Here is a 14369-nt window from a genome sequence, read left to right as displayed (position 1 = left end):
CCTACTGGAGGACATCGGAAAGGCGTCTGTCAAGACCCGCAGACTATTTGCAGTGGGGGCAGTGGGGGGAGCAGTGGCCAAAAGGAACATCCTCAAGAAGTGGAAACTCAAAACTCCACCCACACACGAAGCTTGGCTCTGGGTCCTGGTAAGCTCACAGGAATGTGAAGAGACATATGTAAGAGGTATACAAACTACCTCCAGACCCAAGGACATATGGGGCCCCCTCAGGACATACCTACTGAATGCAGAAGAGACATAAGAGAACTGAAGGAACCACACCAAAGACTGTTTAACCCCCAACCCCCTTCTTCCTTCCTCCCTTCCCCCCCCCTCCATACCCCGTACCTGTTTGACCATAACCGACCCATGGCCCTGTCTTGCATAACGGACTTACCTCTACAAACGTATTGTGATGTCATATATGTTGTAACATGCTATGCCAGTATTAAATAAAGTTTAAAAAATAAATAAATAAATAAATAAAACTTTCCCTGGTCCACTGCATGGATCCCACTAATCTCCATGGACAACCGAAAGTCGTCCGTGTAATTAGTAAAGATGAGATCCAGTTTTTCCAGTATTAAAGAGCCGGGGGGATAAACATGCACCCCGAGGGACTCCACAGATGGTAACTTCTACTTCGGATGAGGTATCACCCCAATAGACCCTCCAAGAATGAATTCAATCATCTGACCGCCTCCTCGGAGAGACCCCTCACAGAGGCCAGTCTATCCAGCAGGATTTTGTGATCAAGCAGATTGAAGACTGCCGATAGATCGAGTAAAACCAGCAGCCCCGACCTACTGTTCTCTAGCATGGACAGCATCTGGGTCTGAATGTCTATTAAGGCGCTTTCAGTGCCATGAAAGCATCGGAAACCCGACTGTTTTTTGTGCAAAATGCCAACCACTGCCATTTGAGATTGGAGCTGTATAGTTGCTACTTTGCCTACCAATTTCAGAAATAACAGTGTATTAGTAATATGTTGTAGATTTGCTGCATCATTTGGATCTAAACCTCCATTTTTTTTTCAAGTGGAGTTACCGCCACATCTTTTATTGCTTGCGGGATGGTACAAGATTTAAAGGAAGCATTAACACATTCATACAAGAATGGAGCAAAAATGTCTCTGTGCTCCAAGATTATCTTCAATGGAAGGAGGTCTCCTGGGCAGCTAGTAGGGTGCATGATTTTAAGTTTATTTTGTATTTCTTCAGTAGACATCATAGGGAAACCAAACCCAAGGGTAGATACCCCTGGCCTTGGTCTCCCAAGGTAGTCATGGCACTATCCTCCTCCTTACTTTCTCGCCTGCCGCCACATTTGACGGTTGTTGAAAATGATTTCTGCCTATACACCTCTTCCCTAATCTTGTTTTGAGCGCACTGGAGTTTGTCCGAAAAGGCTTTTTGTACATGTGTACAATCGTCCTTTGTGGATTTGATGGTATGGTTAAGAACTCTAGGTTTTTCCCACGATCTAAAAGGTTTTTAAAGTTCTTTCGTTTGATTCCCTGCCTGATTTATCTGATCATTGTAATAGCTACATTTCGCTTCAATGATCTTGTCTTTATACTCTTTTTTTCCTCAAGTTTCCATGATTCCTTGTTACTGAGAGTTTTATCTTTCAACCAAGCTTGCTCTGCCTGCCTCTTACTTGGTTTTAATTGCACTAGAGCTGGGGGAAACCATTTCTGGCGATTTGGGGCATCTCTAATATTTCTTGCTTTCAAAGTAGCAAGTCTATCTAACATATGTCTTGGCTATATTTAGTTATAAGAGTATCTGGACCACCTAAATCATCTGATCTATTCATCAAAGCATTCATGCAATCTACTAAATCAGTCGCTGCAATTGCCAGATAATTTCTACTTTGAACCTTACGCAAAAGGTTCATGTTGTTTTCTAAGTGGCAGTGGAAGTTGTAATTGACATGAAATGAAAAAGTGGTCAGACCATACACAAGGTGTGGTAAAACATTTTGTCAGTAGGATGTTGCCACTCCCCTATTCCCTTTTATGTGAGTTGGGCCAGAGTTATGAATGACGATATCGTTTTTTAAGGCTTTTCTCTAGCTCCAGAGCTTTTTTATCTTTGGGGTGTCCCTTCCAGAGATCCAAATCTCCAGTAGGACAACTTCTGAGTTTGCTGATTGCATAACACGTTAATAAGGTCATCATTGATCCTGGCACATTCTCCAGGTGGCATGTAGATCAATACAAAGTTGATGCTAAAGTTAAAATTTGGAATAAGTTTAATATGCAGTAGGTCACAGCCTTCACATTCTATTATGACCTTGTAAAAAACAAGCTCTTTTTTGCATATGATAGCAGCTCCACCACCCGGTCCTTCCTCTCGATGTTTCCCAAAGACGACGTTCCTGGGCGGGATTGCTTGTTCTATGACGGAAAGAACAAATTGGCAGAAAAGTCACGATCCACAGCGCTTGTAAGTATAAATTAGACAAAGAAGGTCAAGGCTGCAGGTATCTGGGTAGTGTGGATATACTGCCAGTATAATTCCACTGAGGTAAGTACAATTGCAACACAAACAAGTCCCAGTTTCACTGCGCCAAGTATAGCAAAATAAAAAATCAGGAGTCCAAGTGATTTGTATGAACGAACAGCCTTTAAAGTCCAAGGTTTAGTACAAGCAACAGCCTAACACGTGTTTCGAGCCTTCCACGGCTCTTCATCTGAGGCTTAATTAATAGGGATAGAGCCTGAAATTTAAGCTGAAGGGACAATGCCCAAAACGTACTCTGAAGGCTTCGCAATTGCGGTTAAGGCCATTAGTAGCACTAAACTGAGAAGGCTTGTGGGCGTTGTGCTCCAGGATAAAGTCATGTACACCCATGGTGTGCTTGACAAGGGATCTAGTATTAAGCAAGGCTAGATTCAAATGAGCTACTGGAAGCAATTTGGTTAACAGTATGCGCAACATTCTGCTTTGTGATGGGAGTGGTCTGACCAGGATTGCTCAAATTATTATGCACGCGAGCTTGAAGGCAGAGGGGGTCCGCACTTCGTGGCTCGTAATCAATATGCTGTAACGTGCTAGATAGCATATGGTGGCTCTTAATATGAGCCGTGTGCACACAACTATCCCTCTCAGTGATATTAAGACTCAGAGGGGGCATATTACAGGCTGCGGTCACTATTTATTATTTGTGCTCGTAGCCTGTTTAGCAGTCGTCCCTTTCGGGAATATTCTATCAGCATTCACAGTATGTGAAAGACACTTAATTCTGGCAATTGCAATCACCTCGAGTACCTCAGAAATCCCCATATTACTGGAAAGTGGAAAAGCGTAACCGGCCGTACTCCCACCACGGACCGCCACAGACCAGCGCAGCGCGTTCGCACCAGGGAATGGAATAAGTATTGGACAAAGGACTACAATCCAATAGGGATTTGTAGTTCTTTACATGCGTGGAAGCTGCTCTGATTCAATTTGCATGTTATGCAGGGACAGCAAAACAAGATGAAACCTAATAAAGTGTCAGGTGCAAGAGTTTATCTTATTCAATTTCAAATCTGGGCAATACAAAATCTGGGCAATACCAAGTTTCTAAAACGACGAGAGAGCTAAAAATAATTACATTGGTAAAATGGATAAAAGTCACTAGGAAAACTGGGGCAAATAAAACAGAGTTAAAAATGCCAAGCCAAGCCCCACACTGACACCCTCGCTCCAGCCTTGGACTTCTACAACCACTCTTTCACCTCTGGAACCTTCCCCTCCCCATGAAGCACTCTTGTGCACCCTCTAAAGAAATGCTTAGCCAACTCCTCCCTTCCTACTTATTATCGCCCGATCTCTATTACTCCTTTCCTGGGAAAACGCCTGGAAAAACTGGCCATCTCCCAGCTTAATCTCCACACTGAATCTGTTGGTTGTCTCCATGACATCGGTCTGGCTTCAAAGCAGCCAGAAGCACGGAAACAGCTCTCCTGAACATCTGTGAAGACCTGCTCACCAACCTCGACTCTAACCTCCCTTCTGTCCTCATCCTACTTGATCTCTCCTCGGACTGCAACATGGTCAGCCATGCCATCCTGCTCAATCTGTTTCGTGATAACCTGGGTATGCTCTGGCTTGGCAGACCTCTTTCCTCTCTGACCGACCCTCCCAAGTCTAACTTGGGTCCTTCCTCTCCTCCATATCTCTCTCCACTTGCGGGGTTACCCAGGGTTCTAACCTTTCTCCTTGGTTGTTCAACCAATACTTGGCTCCTCTCGCCCACCGAATTGCTGCACTGTGCTCCAACTTCCAGTGCTATGCGGTTGAAACACAGCTTGTCTTCAGGTTCCCCTGTGCCACCTCCTCTCATCCCTGATCGTCTGTCTGCAATACAAGAATGGTGCGCCACCAATCTCTGCCTGAATGCCAACAAGACGGAGATCCTCCTTATCGGCACACCTACACCTCTCTTTCCCGCACTCTCTGGCCTCCATTGGCCCTATTCCTGCTCCCACCTGCGTAGCTAAAAAGCTCGGGGTTGTCTTCGATTCCACTCTCTCCTCACATCTCTGATGTCTCCAAGAAGACAAACTACCAACTTCACCTACTCGGAGGTATTCTTCCTTTCCTCTCGTTCCCCCAGAAGCTCACTGTCTCTCTGGTCCCCTCTAGGCTTGACTACTGTAACAGCCTCTTTTTAAATCTGCCTGCCTCTACTCTCTGTCCTCTGCAGCTCATCCAGAACAGGACTGCAAGATTTGTCCTTGGCATCAAGCCCAGGGATCGTATCTCTCCAGCACCGAAATCTCTCCATTGGCTCCATGTAGCTGCAAGGATCAAATTCAAGACCCTTTGCATTGTCCACAAGGCCGTCTGTGGCCCGGGACCAAAATATCTCCAGCTGGCTCTTCTCCCTACTCAAGCTCTTTGCTCTTCCACCTCCAACTCCTTGAGGGTAAAAATCGCTTTTCCAGGCAAAGAGCTGGAGGCAGATCCCTCTCTTCAGATGGCACCTCCCTGCCTCTCTGAAACTTGAGCAGAACCATCTCCAGTTCCAGAAGCTGCTCAAGACTTTCCTCTTTGCTTCTGCCTTCTTGCTTCCTCTTTCCAGCTGATCTCCTGTCTGTCACTGCACTGGTTACCTGGCTACCCTCTGAACCTCGGGCCCAGGTTGCAGCCCCCCAGTTGCACACCCACCTGCACTGACGCCTGGCAACCCTGCACTTGGGACTGTATCTGTAACCCTGCACTTCCCAATCACCTGCACTTGACCCTTGCACTGCCACCTGCACATCTTGTTTTGTTTTTCTGCTTTTGTCAATCCTAGGTCCTGGACTTCTCTGCTGCCCCCCTTACCCTGGCACTTATCCCCCTTTCCTCTCCCTGCACTTGCGCAATATCAATGTCACTGGGCCTAGTAACATCGCTGTCTTGTCCCCCCCTTGTTCCCTTTCCCATACCTCGTCGCGCCTTGAAACACTAAAATATCATATTAAACCAGTATATTCATAGATTAACAAACCCTGTGTACTCCCAAATTATATGTTCCAATACATCCAGTTATCATAACCTAGTTTGAGAATGATGGTAAATTCCCCAATATACTCCCAAATTGTCGGTTCCAATTATACATCCAGTTTGAGAATTCTGCTACATTCCATTTGACAATGCTAGCATATGCCCAGTTTGACCAAACCAGTAGACTTTCAGGCAATCAACCAGTATAATCTCAGTTTGTACAGTATATTCCCAGTTGGAAAATCATAGTTTAATAATTGGATGTTTGACAAGGCCAGTGTACTGCCAGTTTGTACAACCCCGGTATGTCCATAGTTTAACAATCCATTCCAATTTGCATAATCCCAGTACATTCCCAATTGTAAAAACGCCCATAGTATATTCCCAGTTTAGAGGCTTACTGTATATTCTGATAAAGAAAACCCCAGTCTGTACAAACCCAAGATATTCCCAGTTTACACAAACCAATGTCCTCTTTTTTGTATTCTCCCTACAAAGCATTTTCTTGCACCTTGCAAGATATGACACTTCCCTGGTCTAAAAGGATGACTTTAGAGACCATCCCGGGGTCATCTGATGATCATCAAACTACACTAGAAGTGATACCCACATTATCAGACGTCATCACACTGTTAAAGTCATCAGCAATCTCAGAATGGTGGATGATGATTTGGGGATGAGCTTAGGATGACTTAATGAATATGCTAACATTATCCCCATTTTAGAAAACTCTTTGTTACTGATGATTTTAGGATGACCTACTGATCACTTCAAGAGATTGCACATTTGTCCCTGATGATTCTAGGATGACCTGCTGATTACATCAAGAGCATTGCCATGAAACATGTTTGTTCTTGATTATTTGGGGATGATTTACTGATTACTTCATAGCATCAGAGTTTATAGGATGATATGCGGACCAATACAGATTGTCATTCTGCTTTTGCTTAGTTGCACTTATGCTGAATGATCCCCCACTGTGGCAAGTGTAAAGCTTGAGACTATGTTGGGCCAAAGTGGAAGCCAGAGGCCTAAACATAGCATGCACCCGTGAGAATCATTTGCCATCCCAGTCAAAAGCAGGCACCCATCACCCTCGCAATCCCCAATGTGGAATGGATAAAGCCTGGGATTATGTTGGGCCAAAGTGGAAGAAAGAGGCCTAAACATAGCATGCAGCCCTGGGTGAGAATCCTTTGCCATCCCAGTAAAAAGCAGGAGCCCAGCACCCTCACAATCAATACATTTCCATGCTGACTTGTAAGGTAAGAATTGGTGTTGTCCCACTGTGTGAGACTAGACAACACTTATTTGCTTGGTATTAGGTAAGCCCACCTTTTGGTATAGGTCTGAACTACACAGGTTGGCAGTGTGACTGAGCAGCCAGGCCTATCTCAAGAGGGATAACTGTGAGCTGTACAAATGAAATCTGTAAATACAAGTAGTCAAGTAACACTTACACTCAAGGTTTCAGTTATAAATAGTTATTTATTTAATTAACATCATTTTTTTAAATAAGCGTTCTTTAGAAAGGCAATTCATGTAACAATGTAAATATACTTTTACATTTCAGAATCGGAGCAAGTTAGAGGATAATCTTTGGATATGCTTCATACACAATTGCTACACCATGGGGTGACTTCAATCACAAGGACAGTAATGGCATTTATATATCACACTAGTTATACTTTGCAGATTCTGAGGTTGCAGAAAGGAAAGGTTTAAGGAAGGAAAAATGTTAAACAGGTTCTCAGTATATGTGAGGACAACTAAATCTTCCAATGAAATCTAGACAAGCCTTCCCCAGCAGTAACAGTCTAAAACCAGTTATACCACCTATGAGGGACAAACCATATCAAAGTCAGTGGGCTAGGAGAGTCTGCAGGGACCCAGGACAGCCAAAGTCAATTTGAAACAGTCTATGGAGCTGGGGCACTTCTTAGAATCAAACGTCTTGCACAAAGTTAGAGAGTTTGTTAGAAAATCACTTATAGGGTCACAAGCTGTGAAAACAGAGTTGGAATCAACTCTAAAAGTAAGCCACTGCAATTCCCAACTGAGAAAAGCAAGGCTACAAGACAGTGAGGTAAGTACCCTAAGTCTAAATAGTACCTCTGGTTTGAAGAAGAGTGGTCCAGCTGGCTTCTGTCCTGCTACAGCATTGCAGACCCCGTGTTCCTGAGCCTTAGTCGCGGGGACAAGAGGGAGGACATTTGTAGGGCTCCTGTGGTGGTACTTTGGAGGTTACTGGCGGCTACGGGCTCTTTTCGGTTCAGCGACACTTTGCGGTTTCAGCACTGAAACAGCACTGTTGCGGGTCTCTGGTAACGGTTGGGCTTCCTTCACTCCTTGGGTCTGGTGAGGGGACTCTAGCTCTGGTCGTTCTGCTTCGGGAGGGTCCTTAGGAGACTCCGGGAGCTTCTAGCCGGATTTCGGACGTTTCACTTGACTACGGATTACTCGACCCCTGGCACTTTGTTCTTGCAGCAATGAAGAAGTACAGCCAGACAGGGAAGATGGTCCAGTGGAGTTCGTCTCTGGGTTAGTTGGTCCACTAACCCAAGGCGAGAAGTCCATTCCGGAGCTTCTCTGTCTGAAAAGGGAGTTTCAGCACAGCAGCAGGGCTTCACTGGGCAATTCAAAGCCGCAAGAGGATGCAGCAAGCTTTGTTCACGGTTTCTTTGTCGGGTGTTTCTCCCAGTGGTCGACTCTGCCTCTAGTCCCAAAACTCTCGCCTTTTAAGCAGGTTTCTCCCATTCATGCACAGCCTAGGCTGTCAATCACACATCAGGGTCGCAGAGTAAAACCCAAGAAAGACCTCACAAACAGAAAAAGGCAAAAAAAGACGACATGGGCCATTTTGATAAAATGGTCATCCCTGGGTGCTATACGGCAGCTGAGGGTTCAGCCTGCGGTAGAAAAGCACAATTGTAGGAAAAATTAAACCACTGCCACTAGTCATTTCAAAGTAGGGAGGGCAACATACAAATGTTACAAGAGAATGAGGCTAAGGGGCTACTAGGTAACCCCCCAGCACTCCACATAAGATGGTGTGTGCTGGACCCACAAAGAGAAAAGGTAAGTCATTTTCACTTTACTATTCTTGGGAACAGTAGTTCACACAAGAAAAGGTATTTAAAACCTTATGAGAAATCTAAAGGATTTCTCAGTGACACTGCACTGAAGTTGATGTGTGTCACCATACAAAAAGTAGATGCTTATGGAGTTTGTCAGACTCCCAAAACAGTGAAAACACATAATCCAAAAGGTCAAAACACATGATGCAGTGGGAAAAGGGTCTCACTCACTCCAGAGTTAAAATTAAAAAGTCCTACAGTCCAGCAAAAGAACTGGGGGTCTCTAAGGTTGATGAGCATTAGCACAGAAATGAGAATTCTCCCTAACATGACTGCACCAATATATGCCAGTATTCACATGCACTCCTTCACACAATATTCATGTTTGCTTTGCGCAAAATCCAATACAATAATCAACAACCATAACGAAAAGTACCTCCAGGATAAAACAAAAAAAAAAAAACAAAAGAAAAGGATCCAAAAAAGAAAGAAGCAATAAACAAACGGAACCACAAAGTCCCATCAACTACCCGCAACCTACCAAATACAAGCAATAACAAACCACAAACAGCAAAAACTAAACCCAAAAACCATGAAAAACACCAATTGAAAGAGGACGCCCATAAGAAACACAAGCCACGCATCATGCCTCGCCACAAGACAAATAAGCCAGAAAAGACAACAGAAATAAGAAATCCCAAACCATTCGGGAAGGCACAGACCAGCATGATCCCACAACCCCAAAAAACTTGACAAACATCTGAGATGGCCCAAGGAGACATACAAATAACAGAGCAAAGACAGACTACAATGCTCGCTACCTGTCCACATACGACAACGTGGTAAACAAAAACAGCACAGCAACAATGAACCGACAGCCAACAAGCTTCACGAATACAGACCCACCAAACGGATGACAACTAATAAACCATCCCAACCCAGTCTCCACCATGGTCAATACCCCAACCAGAACAAGGAACAGCTTGGAAACCATCACACTCACTCTACACCCCCTATATCACCAAGACTGGAACAACAGAGGGGTAGCTACCCTATTTACCACCCGGAAACGATGCAACCCTGCCATAAACCTTATCGATCTACTCGACAAACAGACTGACCAACAAAGAACCACCCCACCCAAAAGACTCAACTGGGAAAAACCCACCGGGAACGGAAACCCAACCAACAACACACCGGTCAGAACAAGCAATACTAACAACAACACAAAAAGGGAAATCCAGCAAACTACACTGCAGCCTCCTCAACATTAGATCCATGGCAAAACACTCAACAGAAACCAATGTCCTCCTAAGCGAATGCGGCACAGACGTGCTCTTCCTTACAGAAACCTGGCTATCAGACAACTATAAAGCCATCGCAAACGAAGCAATATCCGACAATTATAAATTAATAAACGCCAACAGAGAAAACCGAAGAGGAGGTGGAATCGCAATTATACACAAAAAACACACCTGAGCACATTGAAGCACAAACATCACAACCAAAGCGGAAGACTATGAATCCCACCTAATCAAGATAGAACTCAACGACCAATCCAACATAGTATTCCTACTGATCTACAGACCATCTTCTTACAACCCCAACTTTGCAACAAAACTAGCGGATGAGGCCGCCAGGATATCAACCCACCATGACAACCTAGGTAAAAAAGATCCCACCGATAAAAACATAGATACAACGGAAGACATACTCAACAATTGGATCACCAAGGCCATTAACCAATTAGCACCAGCCAAAACATTCAAAGCAACACCAAAAAAACTGCCAGAAAAATGGTTCACAGAAGAACTGAAAAACACCAAAAAAAACAACTGCAAAATGGAGAGAACAATACACCAGACAAGACTAAATAAAATACCAAAGACAACTCAACCTGTACAAAGCAAGTCCTCAAAGCAAAAACATTTTTTTTTAAAACTACTACGCCACAAGAATCAGCAAACAATTCACAGAAAGAACTCCTACGCCACAAGAATCAGCAAACAATTCACAGAAAGAACTCCATCATCCCTACACAAACACTTTGTGAACTTAACTTACAACAGAGCAGGGTCTGTGAGGTAGCTGCACAGCAGTTACCGCTTCTGGGAGCATTGCAGAGCCTGAACCCTACCGTAAATGAGCTTCGGAGCAGCTACTGTGTCTATGCCAACAACAGGCTGCCCCGTGTAATTTCAAAACCAGATGTTTAGAAAATCACGTACTTACAATATTTAATTTCAACAAGTGATAAGTACAATACAAGGAATTACAACTTCAACGTGCATTCCGAGAGGTTGCAAAAGGACTCCTCTTAACAATATAACAACAACAGGGTGAGAACGTCTAAGCTGATGGATACTAAAAGAAATGCATATAAAATTCACTACAAGAACTGGATCGCATGCACTCACCTGATACTGCCTGGAAACTGGACATGAGCGTTTTGTAAAGGGTAGTGTCTAGTTCCCATTCCAGAAACGGACACTAGCAAGGCCCGCCTTCATCACGTGGGCTGCACTGCATCACTTGGGCTGCTCTGAATCACGTTGGTTTCCACGTCCTCTTCCTCACTCGGGCTGCTCTGCATCACGTGGGTTTCAACGTCCGCTTCATCGCGTGGGTTTCAGCGTTCACGTCATCATCATTTTTGCACGAGCTGGAAGGCAAAGTATTACGGGAGCGATTCTGCAGTGCCAAAGAACATTTCATATAGTTGGTTGTTATTTGGTTCTGGTAAGTCTTACAGTTTTCTCTTCTGATTGTTACTTAAACGCAGACCGGCAATATTGGGAAGGGAGTAGTTTTGTGTATTTTGGTGGTTTATAATGTGCATCGGGTGAAATTTACTAAAACTACAGGTGGATTCCGTTTTTTTTTCGTTATTTCAGTGTATTTTTGGAATATGTAACGTGCATCACTGGGGTGAGGCAATGTTGGGGAAGGGCTATTGTGTATTTTGGGGGTTTGTAATGTGCATTGGTTGAAATTTACTTAAAGTACAGGTGGATTCAGTTCGTTTTGGGGTTTTCTCATGGTAGCAACTAGTTCCCATCCGAGAAAGCGTCCCATAGCAACGGCCCGCCCCGTCTTCTTCACGTGACTCTGATGTCATCGGTGTGATTTCTGTAGCAGTGAAGCTCCTCCGAGCATGTTCAGTGAGCGGGCTGGGCGAGCGGGCTGGGCGGGCGAGCGGGCGGGCGGGCGTTCTCAACGCTCTGTCTGCCGGGGCAAGTGCAACCGGACCCTGCCAGCATTTTGCTTGTAGCGGATTGGGTGGGCATTTTCTCTTGAAACGCTGCCAGCCTTTTGCTTGCAGCGTTTAGGGTGGGCATTTTCATTGGGACGACGGGAACGTTTCTACGAGATCCTGGAGCGCCCTGAGCGGCAAGGCTCTGGCTGCCAGGTTGCAATTTTCTTCCGAATACGGTGAATGTTCCTGCTTGACACCCGATTTAGACAGGGGAGTGGGAAATTACATGTACTTTAAAAATCATGCTCATCTATTCAACATGAAAGGTATGGAGGGCTAAGAAAAGGAATAGGGAGACAGTGTATGATGGTGTTTAACTGATCAATGGGGCTAATAGAGTGATTTAATGTTTTATGAGGGTGTGATTATTAGAATGGGTGGTTTTAGAGGGGGTTGAGGGGGGTTGGCTGGGGCTATCTGCGTGTGATTCGGGATTGGCACACAGGTATCTGTTGAAAGGGGGAAGGGGCATCTTGCTGTTTGGAGGGAGGATGAGGCATGCTATTGGTCTACTAAAGGGAGGGATTGGGCATCGTGGTGGGGTCTGAATGGTTGGATAGGGGCATGCTGGTCTGGGGGTGGGGCACATTTGTGTGGATCTGGAGAAAGGGGGCACATTGGTGTGGGTCTGGAGGAAGGGATAGGACAGTGGTGTGGGTTTGGAGGGAGGGTTGGGTTACATTGGTGTGGATCTGGGCGGGGAATGGTGCACATGGGTTTGTTTCTGGAGGGAGAGATGGGTCACAGTGGGTCTGGAGGGTGGCATGGGTCATCTAGGTGTGGGTTGGGAAGTTGGACGGGGCATCTTGGTGTAGCTCGAGTGTGGTGGGGACACATTGGTGTGGCTCTGGAGGGAGGTGGTGGGGGCTCATTGGTGTGGATCTGGGGGGAGGGATGGTGCACATGGGTGTGTTTCTGGAGGGAGGGATGGGGCACAGTGTGTCTGGAGAGTGGCATGGGTCATCTAGGTGTGGGTTGTGAAGTTGGAGAGGGCATCTTGGTGTGGCTCTGGAGGGAGGTGGTGGGGGCACATTGGTGGGGCTCTGGAGGGAGGTGGTGGGGGCTCATTGGTGTGGATCTGGGGGGAGGGATGGTGCACATGGGTGTGTTTCTGGAGGGAGGGATGGGGCACAGTGTGTCTGGAGAGTGGCATGGGTCATCTAGGTGTGGGTTGTGAAGTTGGAGAGGGCATCTTGGTGTGGCTCTGGAGGGAGGTGGTGGGGGCACATTGGTGGGGCTCTGGAGGGAGGTGGTGGGGGCACATTGCTGAGGATCTGGGGGGAGGGATGATGCACATGGGTGTGTTTCTGGAGGGAGAGATGGGCACAGCGGGTCTGGAGGGTGGTATGGGTCATCTAGGTGTGGGTTGGGAAGTGGGACGGGACATCTTGGTGTGGCTCTGGAGAGAGGTGGCAGGGGCACATTGGTGTGGATCTGGGCAGAGGGATGGTGCACATGGGGGGTGTTTCTGGGGGGGAGAAATGGGGCACAGTGGGTCTGGAGGGTAGCATGGGTCGTCTAGGTGTTGGTTGGTTAGTGGGAAGGGGCATCTTGGTGTGGCTCTGGAGGGAGGTGGTGGGGGCACATTGGTGTGGATCTGGGCAGAGGGATGGTGCACATGGGTGTGTTTCTGGAGGGAGGGATGGGGCACAGTGGGTCTGGTGAGTGGCATGGATCATCTAGGTGTGGGTTTGGAAGTTGGATGGGGCATCTTGGTGTGGCTCTGGAGGGAGGTGGTAGGGGCACATTGGTGGGGCTCTAGCTGGAGGGAGGTGGTGGGGGCACATTGGTGTGGATCTGGGCGGAGGGATGGTGCACATGGGTGTGTTTCTGGAGGGAGAGATGGGGCACAGCGGGTCTGGAGGGTGGCATGGGTCATCTAGGTGCGGGTTGGGAAGTGGGCCGGGGCATCTTAGTGTGGCTCTGGAGGGAGGTGGTGGGGGCACATTGGTGTGGCTCTCGGCAGAGGGATGGTGCACATGGGGGTGTTTCTGGAGGGAGAAATAGGGCACAGTGGGTCTGGAGAGTGGCATGGGTCATCTAGGTGTGGGTTGGGAAGTTGGATGGGGCATCTTAGTGTGGCTCTGGAGGAAGGTGGTGGGGGCACATTGGTGTGGCTCTGGGCGGAGGGATGGTGCACATGGGTGCGTTTCTGTATGGAGAGGAGGCACATTGGGTCTCGAGGGTGGCATGGGCCATCTAGCTGTGGGTTAGGCAATTGGAAGGGGCACATTGGTGGGTCTCGACGGAGGTGGTGGGTGGGGGCACACTGGTGTGGCTCTGGAGGGAGGTGGTGGGGGCACATTGGTGTGGCTCTGGAGGGAGGTGGTGGGGGCACATTAGTGTGGATCTGGGCGGAGGGATGGGGCACATGGGTGTGTTTCTGGAGGGAGAGATGGTGCACAGTGGGTCTAGAGGGTTGCATGGGTCATCTAGGTGTGGGTTGGGAAGTTGGACGGGGCATCTTGGTGTGGCTCTGGAGGGAGGTCGTGGGGGCACATTGGTGTGGGTTTGATGGGAGAGACGGGGACATTGATCTGAAGAGGTATGGCC

General features: G+C 46.9%; 1 protein-coding gene across 3 annotated transcripts in view; it reads right to left on the bottom strand.

Moving 5' to 3' along the window:
- The window catches only part of RNFT1 (ring finger protein, transmembrane 1), a 424054-nt gene extending 412903 nt beyond the window's left edge, over positions 1-11151 (bottom strand). The window contains exon 1 of one of the 3 annotated variants that reach the window (XM_069615093.1): positions 10978-11151. In XM_069615093.1, the coding sequence (XP_069471194.1) occupies positions 10978-11036 (59 nt within the window). In that variant the 5' untranslated portion in view covers positions 11037-11151. The remainder of the gene's footprint in view (positions 1-10977) is intronic. The other 2 variants (XM_069615094.1, XM_069615095.1) reach the window with 2 other exon arrangements.
- Between the last annotated feature and the right edge of the window lie 3218 nt (positions 11152-14369).

This window comes from Ambystoma mexicanum, chromosome 9 (assembly GCF_040938575.1).
Source record: "Ambystoma mexicanum isolate Mex_15411 chromosome 9, UKY_AmexF1_1, whole genome shotgun sequence".
Lineage (NCBI taxonomy): Eukaryota > Metazoa > Chordata > Amphibia > Caudata > Ambystomatidae > Ambystoma > Ambystoma mexicanum.
This window is presented reverse-complemented; position numbering and strand designations above follow the sequence as displayed.